General features: G+C 43.7%; 1 protein-coding gene and 1 long non-coding RNA gene across 9 annotated transcripts in view; one reads left to right on the top strand and one right to left on the bottom strand.

Moving 5' to 3' along the window:
- Positions 1–14,946, top strand: part of pbx3b (pre-B-cell leukemia homeobox 3b) — a 58,624-nt gene that overhangs the window by 32,907 nt on the left and 10,771 nt on the right. For all 8 annotated transcript variants that reach the window (XM_044366825.1, XM_044366814.1, XM_044366806.1 and 5 more), the window contains exons 3-4: positions 12,616–12,857; positions 13,855–14,045. In XM_044366825.1, the coding sequence (XP_044222760.1) occupies positions 12,616–12,857; positions 13,855–14,045 (433 nt within the window). The remainder of the gene's footprint in view (positions 1–12,615; positions 12,858–13,854; positions 14,046–14,946) is intronic.
- Positions 12,861–14,780, bottom strand: LOC122992856. Its single transcript, XR_006406155.1, has 3 exons — positions 14,114–14,780; positions 13,177–13,220; positions 12,861–12,931 (listed from the first exon to the last, which is right to left on the bottom strand). It is a non-coding gene; the product is annotated as an uncharacterized LOC122992856 (long non-coding RNA).

Raw genomic sequence — 14,946 nt, 5'->3', positions numbered from 1 at the left:
CTGCTGTGCCATGGTTTCTAACCTCTCATACACATGTGAATCCACACCAGCACACGCACACACACACACACACACAAGCAGAGACACATCACTAGGCCTGTCACTGCCTTTTATCCATCGTCAACCTTCAGCTGTATGGTTTATCCGTAGTGACACTATAGCAAAGTGCTTGACTGCTTTTTGCCAACAGACTGCAACACTTTAACTGTACTTAGTCATGCATCATTATGGCAGACTCAAAGCGGTGTGTCTGGGAACGCCTGCAGATGGTGGAGGCTGAACCATTTGGAAAGGAAGGCTCTGTGACAATGATGCTTATTGCATGAGTAAGTGTGTATGGACACCAGAGTGTATCTGTGTACTAGTGCTGAATAGAAAAAAAAAAAAAAAAAATCACAGCGCTAATAAAAAAAGGTGCACTGCCGCTAATTCAACAGGCTTAAGAAAACATTCTCTGTGTGGTATACAGTCTGTTTGTGAGATATGATATATGAAATCTGCATGCAAGTCTTTGTTAGAAAGAGCCTTTTATGTGTGTATTGATCAGTCATTGTTTACTCCAATCGATAGTGACTTTGTGAGATGCAGCCTCCTCTCTGTTCTTTATAGAGATTTAACCCTCTTGCGTTGCATTTTAACTGCTTTGTTCTCCTCTTCAAACCTTCCTTCTACGGAAAAATGTGATAGCATTACTGTCACTTGTCACTTTCTCTTTATTTCAACAGATGACAAAGCTTTTACATTCAGTATTCTGCTCCACTCACGGGTATTTTCAACAGATCTCTTCTGCCATTGAAAGATAAATGTTAACTTCATTCAATAGAAACTCATTCAAGGTTCATACAAAGCTTGGCTTCTGTATTCTTTAAGGAAATGAAGAAACCATTAGCAAAATATTCACTCACGGAGAAAGAGAATCTTATCTTTATTCCGCATGACCATGCAAAGCCATATTCCTTTTGACATCATTATGTAAAACCAATTTCTCTTTCATATCACTTCCGCCGTGCTGCATTACCACATCTATACACTCACTATTCTTTATTACAAAGTAGGTGGCCTAGAGGAAAATATATGCATTTGTTCCCTATGGCATAAAATATGCATATAGGTGCCTCATTTCATCTCCAATCTGTGTTATTCCTTTAAAAATTCACTACTGCCTGCAGTCCCTCTTTAATATTTAATTTGACAATTTTTTAATCTGTCTTTATGCGATGATGAAGTAATTGTCAGTTGTCACAAAAATGATTGAATTATACAATGGCACTGAAGTGACTCATAGGTTGTAGGCTTTATTTGTTTTGCTTCAGCCCTAACGTGAGCTTGAGGGAAAGAATATTCCTTTCACACACTAATTTATCTTCTATCTTTATTCATCTTTTCTCCCAGGCCACACACACAGAGCAAAGCAAAGTGTAACATTCATACATCATTCATAGTTTGTTTACCAGCTTTTAGTTTGAAGCTAATAAAAAATACTAGAGCCAGTTGGTAGAGTATTTAAAATATGCTCCTTTTCCATTTTGAATAGACCACAGTATCCAAAGCCCTTCAATTATTAGTGAGAACCACAGAGAAATGATAATTACTCCCAATCTTTTCTTAGCTCTTCTGATCTTTAATGATCACAGATTATCCATCAAGCTAGCTAAATAATTAGTGCGAATGTCTCATGAACAAGCCACCGACAGATGCTCTAACACCCACAAGGTGAACACGGGTGCACTTTTTCCTCGGCGAGGTGACCAGAACAGAAAGAAAAACAAATAGATAATGGGGCAACTTAAATGAGTGTTGCAGCAGATGAATGATCAGCTCCTGCTAACGCTGTAGCACCACCTCTGCCGGCCTCTCTGGCAATCTGGCCATGTTGGGCCCCCACTGTGGAACAGCATGGCACTGGGAGTTGTGGTAGCCAGTCCCCCCGTAGCCCCAGGCTGCCTCTACCTTTGGTATGCTACTCAAGGTTAAAGGGATCCCAGTTGGGTGTTTAATAGTGTTGTGCTCAGATCCGAATGGCTTTTTCCCCCCCTTTTTTTTGACACTATCTGCACTGTGGAGAGTGAACCTGGAGGACTGGTGTATCCAAAACTGTTCATCTTTGGAACATTTTTATACGGTGCATCTACAATGTAGATCCTGACCGCTAGCTCCCTATTCCAACTGTAATATTTCTATATAGCAGACCTTTAAATCCCTACACTGCTGTAATACTCTTATAAAGTAGCAGGGGTAAGTGATTTGAACCGTTTTACTGTGAAGATCTGCTGTTTGCCATACACGTGCAGCATTTGCTGACATTCATTTTGAAACCACTCGGAGCACTTGCGACTCACAGTAACAATGCTGAAGGAAAAGTGCCTGCTGAGCTCTACTGTGAATATACCTCTGACCCAGACTGAGGAAAGGGAGATTTATGAAATCCACATGTTTAATACATTTCATTTTGTCCAAGGGATTTGTATTGCTTACCACAGTATTTTAGGGTTGAAACATTCTGTATAGTCACAGCTTGTATTGTCTGAGGAGAATAAACCCTGCCCAGTCCTGGCTGCTGAAGATTTGTTTTATAGCACCTCCCTTTCCTTACACACATCAGCCATGCACTGTCTGAGGTATTGCATTTTGTTGTGCTGAGGTGTTAGGTATACACACCCTTAATCTTCAATGCATAATCCCCTGAAAATCCGCTACATAAATGAAAAAGATAACCCTCATATCAGTGTGGTGACAGAAAATAAGATAGCTAGGTAATTTAATAAAGGATTGACGCTGGCCCCGGTGTGATATTGTGTGTGACCTCTGTGTATTCATTGTGTAGCACGGAGCAAGCGAACCTCAGCTTGTAGAGGAGTAGCTCTTCCTACTCTGAAAACCCATCCTGGGAGTGTAACATCTGTGGTGACAAACAGAATGCACCATATGGATTAAAGCGCAGGCAGGGTAGTCACTGAAATATTTGCTTTCCCAAAGTGTTGACACAGTATGAAAAAAAGGAGAACTGTGGCTGCGCTTTCCCGCTGTAATCAGGTAGCAGTTATCGCAGTGAAGTGTTTGCCTACCTAATGGTGTTTCCATTTAGCCTCAGTCTGTGTCATCGGCTTCCCATTTGGAGCACAGACAGGAAGGATCTGCCTTCTCCTACAGTAACTGCTGGCCTACTGAGGCTTAGTGTGTAATACCTCTGTGTTTGCTCTGTCTGTGAGAATCAACAAAAAGACAAACTGATGAATTGGGTGAGAAAGAGAAGTCTTTTAAAAACATGATAACTGTGGTCAGTCGCACGCTGTGGGAAGCGTTTAGTTCATTTAGCAGCTGACCACATGGAGTCATAAATAGTCTTTCCAGGGAACGCTTGTTTTACATCTAAAATGCACTTGAGTGTAATGTTGACAGATATAGCTTGTGACGAGTGATAGTCAGAATGTATGAGCGCCCATAATGCCGCTGTCAACCTCTGGTGCCAGACTGAAAATAAGCAGTTCACCTCTGTTTTCATTCAGGAGAGTGCAGCAGACAGCACCGGCTTCTCCGCTGTATTTATTGACTTGTTTTACTAGCCTGAAACAGGGTGCTTTTATACGGGGCTGCTCAGTCTTAAGACTCTCCAGACATTTACATTATTCCTGACTGAGTTACACACACGTATAAAGGAGCACGTCCGCAGGCTAGGTTAGATATATGCTCTCTTTCCATCCTTCTTTCTCACTTACATTCATACATGCACCATTTTATTACCCCACCATTTTAGATATTGTTACACTGTACTTTTCCCCTATTACTACTGCATATTGCCAACATTGAATGAGCAAGTATTTAGGCTAATTAAATGTCTTTCTCTGTTTTAAATGTGTATAAAAAAAAACAGCATACTGTTTTTCAGGCTTGATAAATTCTGCATATGTGAATACTACATTAAGAAAAAAAAAGAAATTCTGTTTATGCTGAAGCTGATTCAGTAGTATAAAAGCCTAGCTTTCATGAGGCTCTAAAAATCTTCTTTCGCTGACTAATCTGCACAACTGCAGTGGAAGATAATGAATGCCAACACCAGAGTCACAGCCAACGCTATGATCCCCCCACCCAGCCTAAACCTCCAGCAGTATTTACATGATGTTTCATTTTAGAATAAACCTCTTTTCTCCCCCACTGTGAAGATATTGAACTCTTTCACACAAATGTCATCTTAACCAAAGCTTATTAAAAAGATGGACATCAAAGTTGTGGGTGCCCATTTATCTTATAGCACTCTAATTGGCCACCACAGGCAAGAGAACAACTAACTCCAAAATAGGAGGCGTTGAGTGGTTGGGCTAAAGAAGAGGATGTCTAAAGACCTCTCAGTGGATTCATTGCCAATAAATCCTCTGGAATGAAAGCAGGGCTTTTCTAGGGGGTATGGAATTTCACAAATACATTATGAAACGTGATACGCTGAATTAACTGAACACTTATGGCCAATGGCTTTGGTTTCTTTGTTCTGGTGTGTTTTTGTGGCTGCATTGTCCTGTGCCTGACCTGCAACTTTAATGTTTGCTTGACATCTTTGGAGTTTTTAACATCATGACTAGTGACATGAGGCAATACACTCTGAAAAGGTCATACAGCATGGTAGCCATGAGCGAACTGAGATTACATTTTGCTAACTCCATATATAGTGCATTGTTTTGTATTAAACATTCGCCACAGTGAATAAAACTGATTTTTTATCCAGAGTCCCTGCTAGTCCATCAAACATCGCATACAGGCCTGAGGTGAATAATGTATTATGTTTTCCACTCAAGTGGGCAATAAAAACACAAAAACAAAGTCATTAATTGCCCACATACAGTAACCAAATGCCATCAAGAGCCTGTGCTCTCATTAACCTGGCACCTAATTATCTGCCTCCAGTCTGAGTCCTGACAAGCCCCACCGTCTGAACCCTCAGCTCGGTTGTGTTGTGTTGTGTTGTGTCAGCACTCGCCAACCGCAGCCAAGGCACCATTAGGTACAGAGAAGACAAAAGCTTCTTGCAGCAAAGGTTCCCTTTGCACGCGCCACCACAATGTTCCTCCTGTTAATGCCTTCCCTTCCAATTAAATCTGCAACTGTTAATTATTGTAATTATGAGAGTGAGCTCCCAGCTCTACCCCCCCTACCCTCCCCCCGCAACCCCTCCCTCGCCGGTGTGCGGAGACGCTACGGGAGCTGTTGTGTTGCTTCACTGGCGCCTCGTCTCTGCTCCAGTGAAGCCCTAGCAGGGAATTGGATGCAGAGGGGGACTTGGTACACATGACAGGGGTGACGTGAGGGAGATTGCACGGTTCATCTTGGATAACTGGGCGAGCAAGTCACAGCCAATGGCCACGCCTCCAGTCTAACTCATTAAATGGTGTGTAAAGTACATGCTGGCAATAATTAGCACTAAATAACCTTTTTCGCTACCTTGTTCGCGGGCTATCACACAACACAAAAAGGTGGAGTATCATCTGTAGGTGTACAATAAAACTATTAGGCTGGTCAAATGAAATGAGGGAGATGATATTCTCCCAGCAATCATTCACTCATTTACTTTGAAAACCCTGGCCATGATAGTTATTTCACTCCTTTCTTATGGTAATGTGAAACTCTATTGCTGCCATGTTCTTTGAGAGACACTTGGGATGGATCTGAAGTGATGTGTTGAGTATAAGGAGAGCTGAAAAAGAGTGGATGGCAGGCCGGCTGCCTGTTAAGTCTCTGCGTGTCTACATCCTCTTTGGCCTGCTTCTGTCACAAGCTGTTGTTTGGCCTGGACCTGATCTGCCCAGCCACTCCTTGTACTGCACTCTACAGACCTAGTAGTAACCTGCAACATCATGCTCAGGATGCTTCCAGAAACAGCGTTCTTGTTCAGGTGCGTGCAACCCAAGACACTGGAGGTGGATGCGTTTTTGTGAGCTTTATCAGTCCTCACAAATGGAAGCACTGAGATTCGGCTCGTCAAGCGCAGTCTTATTTCAGTGCTATAACCTCAGTTGCCTCGTAGCAGAGTCCTTACACGCTAGCACAGCTAGCAAAGGATTCTGGCTTTATAATTTGGAGCTGAATTCTCTTCTATAAAAGACACTAAAGGAAAGAGCAGCTCCTTCTGCTTCAGGCAATGCAGCCTTTTCGTGGATACACTGCAAAATCTAAATGATGGACTGTCAACTCTCTTGCAGAAATGCCACTGCAAAGAATAATCTCTCTGGCAGTAGATCATGGTTGGCTGTATGCTACCAATGCCATTCCTTTGTTTATGTGAGCATGTAGCCTTCACATGCACACATGCAGACATGAGCGTATGCATGCACAGCTATACACACACATTACTGTATGTATGCACAGAGAAACACACAAATACAGAACACACACACAAAATGCTTCCAGCCTAAATCCTTTCTTTGGAAGCATACAGTGGGATTAATAACCTGAACCATGGGATTAATAACCTGAATAGCATTATTTTTTCACCTCTAGCCTTTAAAATAATGCATGCTTGGCTTGGTGTCTGGATGAAGTTTTGCCTGCATATTTGCCTGGTTATCGGTGTGTACAAGACCTGCTGTGTGACCTGGTTTCATGCAATCTCCATCTTCTAATTAGGAGGCTGCAGAAAGGCTGGAACGAGAGGAGGAGTGATTAGTTGCCTTTGGGTATTTCATAAGTGGCTTTCAGTGCCACATTTGCATTATTTGCTTGGGGTCTGAATAACAAATCAGCCTACCTTTGCAGCAAATTCAGGCTAGCAGCTCAAGACCATCAATATATGAAATATAAAATGAAAGTGAAGAAAAGAAATAAACAAAACATGCTAACACAATATAGCGGGATAAAATGAAATATTGAAACACGAGACACAATAACTGTGAGTCTACCTACAGCGCAGAGACTGAAATATCATTTGACTATTCAATTGAGTATATTATCCTTTATGTTCATCATAGTTATGGGATGTCTGGCTGAAAACACATGAGTGTCTCAGTGATTGTGGCTCATTCTGTGACTAGCAGACCATGTGACCCATGTGAGCCCTATGTTGGAGCCCCATGCTGTATGTGTCCTGTAGGGTCAGTCAGTGTGCTGATCTGTAGCGGAGGTCCTGTCCACTCATTTGGCCAGTCTCCCCAACCGCTGCGTGCGGCCGCCACCGCCAGGCCTGGTCAGCCATCACTACACCACTTGGCCGTTTGCCCACATTGAGTCTTAGAGGGTAGGAAACAAAGCGGGCACTCACACATCCACATATAAACACACGCACACACATATCACACGCATGCACACATGATCACAGCGAGTGACAGTGGCTCTTGTTTACCCAGCCGATCCCACCCCCCCCCACCCCTACCCCCCCTCACTCTCCTTTCATCCTCTCCCTCTAGTCTGTCATGTTGTGTGTCACTTCCCACAAATGTCAGTGCCACCGTGGGACAGTGATTAATTTTGGTGTGCTTGGCAAAATGTCTTCAAGATGTTTGTTTGGGTTGTCTTTTCCCACCCCCTTGCCCACCCCCCGCTCCCCGCATGTCTTGGAGTCGTGGGTCGAGAGTGGCAAGCACCCCCCTCCCCCCTTTCTCCTTTCCCACTCGTCCCTCGCCCCTGCTGTCACAGCCCTTTGAGGAGGGAGGGGGGGGGGGAGCGCATCATCATCGAGGGACAAAGGCTACCTGAACTGACAGAGATCTTCTTTTCTGACCAGAGCCACTTTTTGTCACCCCAGCCCACCATCACCTCCACGCGCTGTCTGTTTAGTGTGTGCTGGTGGTGTATGATGGGAGAAGTCTTGACCCAGCACTGGGGGGCTGTAACACTTCACTGTCAGCGCGGCTGATTAGCTTATCACTCACCGCACTGGGAGGAAATACATCATCATTCCAGACAGGGATTCCCCAGTTTAGGGCCCGTTCCCTGCCTCCTTTTACTCTGCATTTAATCACCCGACTCACTGTCCCCTCCAGTATTTCAGCCTCACCTCTAAAGCCATTCCTGAGATGAGAAGTTTGCTCATTTCAGGTGCGTTTTGTTTTTTTTTTTTCTTTTTTCTTTTTGGAATGAAGGTCTTTGCTGTTTGAAATGGAGACATTGCATGCATGGACAGAAACTGTCAAAAACAAGACTTTCCCTGTGTGGAGGAAAGCGAAATGAGCCATCTTCTGAATTATTTGTTTCAGCTCACTCAACAAAGAAAGTGAAACACAAATTGGCAAATGTGCTTTGCTTCCCCACAGTGTGGTATCAGGTATGGTAATTACTCTGCCATTAACATTGGGAATAGTTAATGTGTATTAATGTGTTAATGGCATGTTAATTACTGTACATGCTAGAGAGAGCCCGCAGGCAGTCTCTCAGATTCTTTGTGCCATGTGGATGTAGGCCAAGCTTAAAAAAGCCTTTAAGAACGTCAATGAAAGAGGATCCTTATGTTTCATTTGTCAGAACAAAAGATTTTCAATGGTAATTTGATCCAGCTCCCCGCTTCTGGAGCTGAAAGTCACTGATCCAGGCGCCATGACAAAGGAGATGATATGAAGTCAAAGGAGACGTGGAACGCGGCTGTAGTGACACTGGCCTCTTTGTGAAATGGATACTCTAAGCCCTCTGTAGTCTCTAGTGTGTTGCTTTGGCAGCGGGTTTTAATAACACGGTGGATTAGAAGCCTTGGATCCTGAGTGCCAAGCCAGAGTTAAAGCTCACCTTGGACGAGCCTCAGTAACAGGCTAGATGCCACGGTCCTGCTCCTCCTCCTCCTCCTCCTCCTCCTCCTCCTCCTCCCAGCCGCCTCGCTGCTCACACTGTCTACTCCGCGGCTTTAAGAGAGATGACCTTTGCAAATATTGACAGAAAATAAATTCTGTTTCGATTAGTTAACTTTGGGAGACCTTTGTGGATCAATGCAATTAGATGAACACAGTGCTGATACGTGGCCGGAGCCGTCCACTGGAGGCACTGGCTAGGAGAGGAGCTGCAGGAGGTCAGAGTTACTTGTAATGAACAGGATGTTTTGGAAACAGTGGTGGAAGTAACCGAGTCACAGTGTGTATCGTTACACAGTTAAACACACAGGCAAGACCAGCTTACTGCAACACATTCTGCTGGATTTTTTTTTAACACAACACTATCTTAAACAAAAGCTATTGCAAAAAAAACCTATTACAAAAAAAAAAAAATCTACAAGAAGCGCAACTCTTGTAGTGTATTGTGTGGCGTCTGGCAGTGCAGTCAGTGCAGCAGAATGAGGTGGAGAAACCCTGAGCCACCCCTTCCCTCTTCAGCAGGCCACATTAACCCAGCAGGGCTCTGCCTTTATGGCTCTCCTGCTCACACTTCAGTGATGAGAGTAAACAAGCAGCGGGCCAAAGGTCAGCTAAGCCCACAGAATAAAAGAGGGCACAGGGGGAAAAGAGGTGGGAGGAAAGGAGAGCGGCCCGAGGCAGTGCTCAGATCACTGTCAGGGCTTCAAGCAGGGAATGATGTACGAGACAACAGCCCCACACCGGAAATGATTATAAACAGAGAACAGGGAGAGTATATGAGAGAAAGGGCTGCATTGTCTTTATCTGTCAAATTTGTTACTTCCTCGGATCAGATACCGACGGTGAAACCTGTAAAAAATGAAAAGAAGAACCACCCCTGACTGATAGGGATGGATTAATCACAGTGTCTCCTTTTGTCTCATCCACAGAGGAGAAATGAGGAACAATCATATAGGCAAGTGCTTTTTCCCTGCTACTCCACCTGTATTGTTGAATGACAAATGAGGCCGATTAAGGACATGTTACATTATTATTAGAGTTTCAGATTTTTTTTTTCTTTTACATCATTAAATGCGTTCTTGTAATTAAGTGAGCCAGCATCGTTAGAGTTCTGTGAAATAACTGGACCATGTATAGATTTTTCATCTCTAGTTCCTATTGCTCGCAGGCTTTACCAAGGTGACACGACTCCCGCACTTTCCCTTGCACTGAGATTAATCCCACTTTGACTGTGGAGGTGGATTAGAGCTAACTCGGGTGCCCAAACTTGTTTTAATACCCATATCATCAGACAAAAAAAGGATAAAGATTTGAGCAGGCAAGCAGCATTTCAGTGCTAGGATGTGACTGTGGCTTTGCAAGTTACTATACAGATTTGTCAACCACACAGCAAATTAAAGATATTATCTCACTCAAGCCCATTTTGTGGAAGTTGCGTGATGATGCTGAGCTTAGACAGTGAATACGCAATCTTCAGCTTCCCCAACAAAGGTGCACGGGAAGAGACAGCGAGAAAGACATACATTGCACTGTTTTTAAAATAGGGTTGTTTTTTTTTTTCTGTCTGCCTTTTTTTTCCCCTTATTTTTTCAAATTTTCTTTATTTATGTGCTCGGGCGCGAGACGGACGCATCATCCCTCCCAACATGTGTGTGTTATGAATGGCTGGCCGTAGCTGCTGTGGCACAAATACACCCTGGTGGACTCCTGCAGGGCCGTCTGCTTCTCGGGGCAGCGGAGTAATCATTTTTATCCCGCTGATTTCCCAAATAGAAATGGACACGTATGATAAAAATGTCACGGCCACTCCACATGTCAGTGGACTAACAGGATTACATGTCACTTTCTAATGTCTCGCTCTGTTTTCCTTTGCCGTGAATGGCCACATTATTGCACACAGGAACTTTGTGGTAATATATGGTAAGAGACAAGTAGCTCTTTATGGCCTGTGATTATTTAGTTTGAATGAAACCAGTGATTTATGCCCATTTAGCTGAAAAGCCCTGTAAATTCCCTCAGCTGCATTTCCCCTGGATATAGAGTGAGTGGAGTGAAAGTGACAACTGAGTTTGGTGTGGAAATGTACGCTGCGTCCCAGAGTTATATTTAATATACCTGACATGAAAAACGTGCCTACCTACTTACCACCACCCGCAGCACAAAAGAAAAGTGCAGCCTGCTGAGCTTGTGTTGAATCCGAGAGTGGGAGTAAATAGTGAATTAGGAAAATATGAACTGTAGTGGCAGGCAAACCACCAGCCATTAGAGCATGTTGAGATATGTAGCCCGGCGTCTGGTCAGTCAACATTTGAATCGTGTGCCGTTTTGTTTCATGCTGCACAAACTGGAAGAGAAACAGCCGAGCCTGTCCAGAACGAGGGCTTTGGGTGGAGTTGTGCAGATGCAGTGCGATGTGGATGAGGGTTAGTGGAGCAGTGGCATATTGTCCACATGGATGGCTTGGCTCTGCAAGCCTGATGGAGCCTTGTCCAGCATCTCAATGTCTCCAACACAAATAGCCACATTCATCCACTCCTCTCACACCATTACACCTAAAAGACTCAAAGCCAGCCGATCCATAAATAGAGGCAAATTTGTTTTTCAGTGGCACTGCAGCTGAACAAAACACCAACAGAGATGAAAACACCAGAGGAGTGGCTACAAGATGATGTGTTTCCTAATTTTTCCTTCTCATTTGGGGCCCGTGTTTATAAGAAAGATATAAAAAAAAAAAGGAGTGTTTTCTCTCTAGTATTTACTCCTGTGGATGGTGTGCAGGGTCAGTCGGTCAAAGCGTGGTAAAAGGGCTTCTCTGATTGCATGCCTACTGGCTGACACAATAGAGCCACTAATCTTCTTATTTAGAATCCAGAGGCTGGCCATATCTTAATGAAGCTGTAATGAGCTGTTGAAAATCCCTGAATTGCGGGAGGGATTATTGAATTGAAACAACTCTGGTAATCATAACGTTCGAGTAGCCACTCAGTATTTACTGCCCATTGAGCCACATTTTTATCCACTTATTAGACTGGATTGCTCGAGCTTGTTTTTGTTGTAATTCTGACCCGCAGTGGTTTTTTGTTTGTTTATTCTCTGTTAAAGCCTGGCATCGTGGTTGCATTGCCAATGCATCCAGGTGTATATGCTATCTGCTGGGTGATTACGACTCACTGACAGACTGGCGAGACAGAAAACCAGAGGAAATAAACAGCAGGGTCTGATTGCATGAACAGAATTAATGAATGAGCACTTTGCATAAAATTTAGCCTGCATCCATTTTGCTGTATGTGGATTTTTTTTTTATTTCACTAGCACATTTGTGTTGCTTTAGACGCTGGATACTGCAAAACCAGGGGTGTAGAATAATATAAGATTTAAATCTTATAAGCAAACAGAAATGAAGAAAACAGTAGTTATTTTCTGGAGTTCCTGGCATCCACTGTGTCAAAGACAGAGACACTTACTAGAGGTATAGTTTTCTGTTTAGCATCCTTTCACAGAGTAGAAGTGCCACTTCACCATTGAGCATTTGTCAGTTTATGGATGTTGCTGTCATGTCAGCTTTCCCGTACACACAGTGTGCAGCGCAGTGTGTAAATAAAAGAGAACAGGCATAGACATGGGCAACAGGAAAACAGCACATACACAGGAGGCACCCAGTACATACCTGCAGGGGAAACATCACACTACAGCAGTCTACACAGACATAATGTCTTTAAAAATTCAGTCTGGGTCTACTGTTTATTACTTGATCTGCCTATATTTTTCATTATTATTAGTTTTTTTTTTCTTCCAGCCTGAAATGTCACTGGATGGCTTTATTTGACCCTCTGTCTCTGTCTCTGTGTTGCTGCAGGTCTCAGCATCCGTGGCGCCCAGGAGGAGGACCCACCAGACCCCCAGCTCATGCGTTTAGACAACATGCTGCTGGCAGAGGGCGTGGCGGGACCAGAGAAAGGTGGCGGATCTGCTGCCGCCGCAGCTGCAGCCGCAGCCTCGGGCGGGGCGGCCGATAACTCCATTGAACATTCCGACTACAGAGCCAAACTCACCCAGATCAGACAGATCTACCACACAGAGCTGGAGAAATACGAGCAGGTAAGGAGGAGTCTCCCTGCAAACTCAAGGTTAAGATCTCCCCAGTAGAACGGCTTCGGGATTGCACTTTTGCTCTACATCCAAGAAAAGAAGAATAACACAAATTTGGTTCTCCTTTCAAAATAACCACGTGACCACTACTTATTTGAAATTTGAGTTTGCTCTCAAATGGGCTAATTCACTTGTACTCAATACTTCACATTGCTTCAGCACCCAGAGCAGCTTATCCTTGCATTACTGTAGCAAGAAAATTGCAGAGTGCATGCATGATGAGGGAGAATGTGTTATCAGCTTGGAAAAAAATGGCTGTATTACTCACTGTGTTGTAGTTGATTATAGAGATCCAAGGAGTGCCTTAGTCATCTGTGTTAAATGAAAGTATGATCAGCTCCTTTACCTAGCACTTTGAGCCTGCCATTAAACACAGCCGTTATGGGCGAAAATAGAATGTGTAACAGTGATGCCTCAGCAAGCCAGTGAGGTAAATTAGACTAATTTACTCCGTGCTCTCTGAGAGAGGAGGTGGGTTTGTGGGAGCACACAACACTTCGCCTGGAGTAAATGCATCTTTCTTAAGGGTGTTTCCAGGTTTTAATTATCTAAATGTAAATACTTAACGAATTTTACTCAGAGTAATGAGCTAAAGTGTGCACTACGTAAATGAGTTATTCTAATTAATCATGTATGAACTACTGGTTTAACGAAAAGCTGTTTGAATTCACTCTGCATTAGGCCCAAGCCAAATTACAAATTGGCATTTATATTCATAGATGACTTCACCTATTATGTCATCAAAGTAATATATAAACACTGCACTCTGTCAAAGCTTTTAACCAAAAGAGCTAGCATGCAAAGAACTAATTTCCTATATGATAAATGTATGCAAATCTATAACAACATTCAAAGAGCTTTTGCAAGTTCTGAAAAGCTCACTGCTGTGATATTTACAAAACTCACTTTTTTTGCTGTTTTTGTTTTTGTCCGTTTCACTCGGCAGGCATGTAACGAATTCACTACCCATGTGATGAACCTGCTGAGGGAACAGTCTCGCACGCGGCCCATCTCTCCCAAAGAGATTGAGCGCATGGTGGGAATCATCCACCGTAAGTTCAGCTCCATCCAGATGCAACTGAAACAGAGCACCTGTGAGGCTGTCATGATCCTGCGCTCCAGATTCCTTGATGCCAGGTCAGTGTGTGTATGTGCGCATATGTCTGTGTGTAAGTGAGTGTGTATTTGGTATCTAGAAACTTTACCTGTTTCCATATGACCCATATAGACAAATCCAGTGGGTGAGGTCATTTTTAGTCTGCGTGCAGGTCTAAAGTTTGTTCCTCACTTTTCTGGCACAGCACACAGTATGAGCACTACAGAGATGCATGGTCTTAATTATGTCCATGTTCCATGCCTTATCCATTTTCAAGACAATCATGCCCTCACACCTGAGAGCAGTTAAGACCAAATGAAATGGGGACCGAGTCATGTGTAATAGATGGAGGAGAGGTCATCAGCAGGTGTTGTGGATTACTCTAATCACTAACAGTTTGGTGCAGTGGGTGCTGTGCAGAGAGCGGCACAAGTTCGGGCCAAATAACCCAAGTGGAAGCACATTTGCTGCCCACTGCCTGTGTGAAGTGCAGTAAACAAGGCAAAATAAGCAAATGCTCAACAACATGATAAGTAGTGCCCTTGGGAGAGAAGGGGACCCAGATCTAGTTAGAGTTTGCTTGTTTCTACTGGAGATCCCTGGGGCTGTGGCACTTCAGGAACAATGCTCAACTGTGCATGCCATGATTTCTATAATGTACCGAGATGCACTCCGACTGGGCTTTGCGCTCCATCACGAAGCCCACCCATCCGCTGCACTAAACTCTACACATTACACGCTTGGACTGGAGATTGGAGACCAACAGACCAAATTAAACATTGTATGTGTTTTGTGGTTTCCGTGCGTGTGTTTTTGTTTGTGTGTGTGTGCTTGTCAGTTTATTGGTTGGAGTCTGGTCTTCTGTGTGTTGATGAGACTCTTGGAGCAGGACACGATATTCTGCTCCTGAGGGCCCTTAGAGCCCATTCCTCATTATTTTCA

Source organism: Thunnus albacares, chromosome 2, assembly GCF_914725855.1.
Source record: "Thunnus albacares chromosome 2, fThuAlb1.1, whole genome shotgun sequence".
In the NCBI taxonomy this organism is placed as follows: Eukaryota; Metazoa; Chordata; class Actinopteri; order Scombriformes; family Scombridae; genus Thunnus; species Thunnus albacares.
This window is presented reverse-complemented; position numbering and strand designations above follow the sequence as displayed.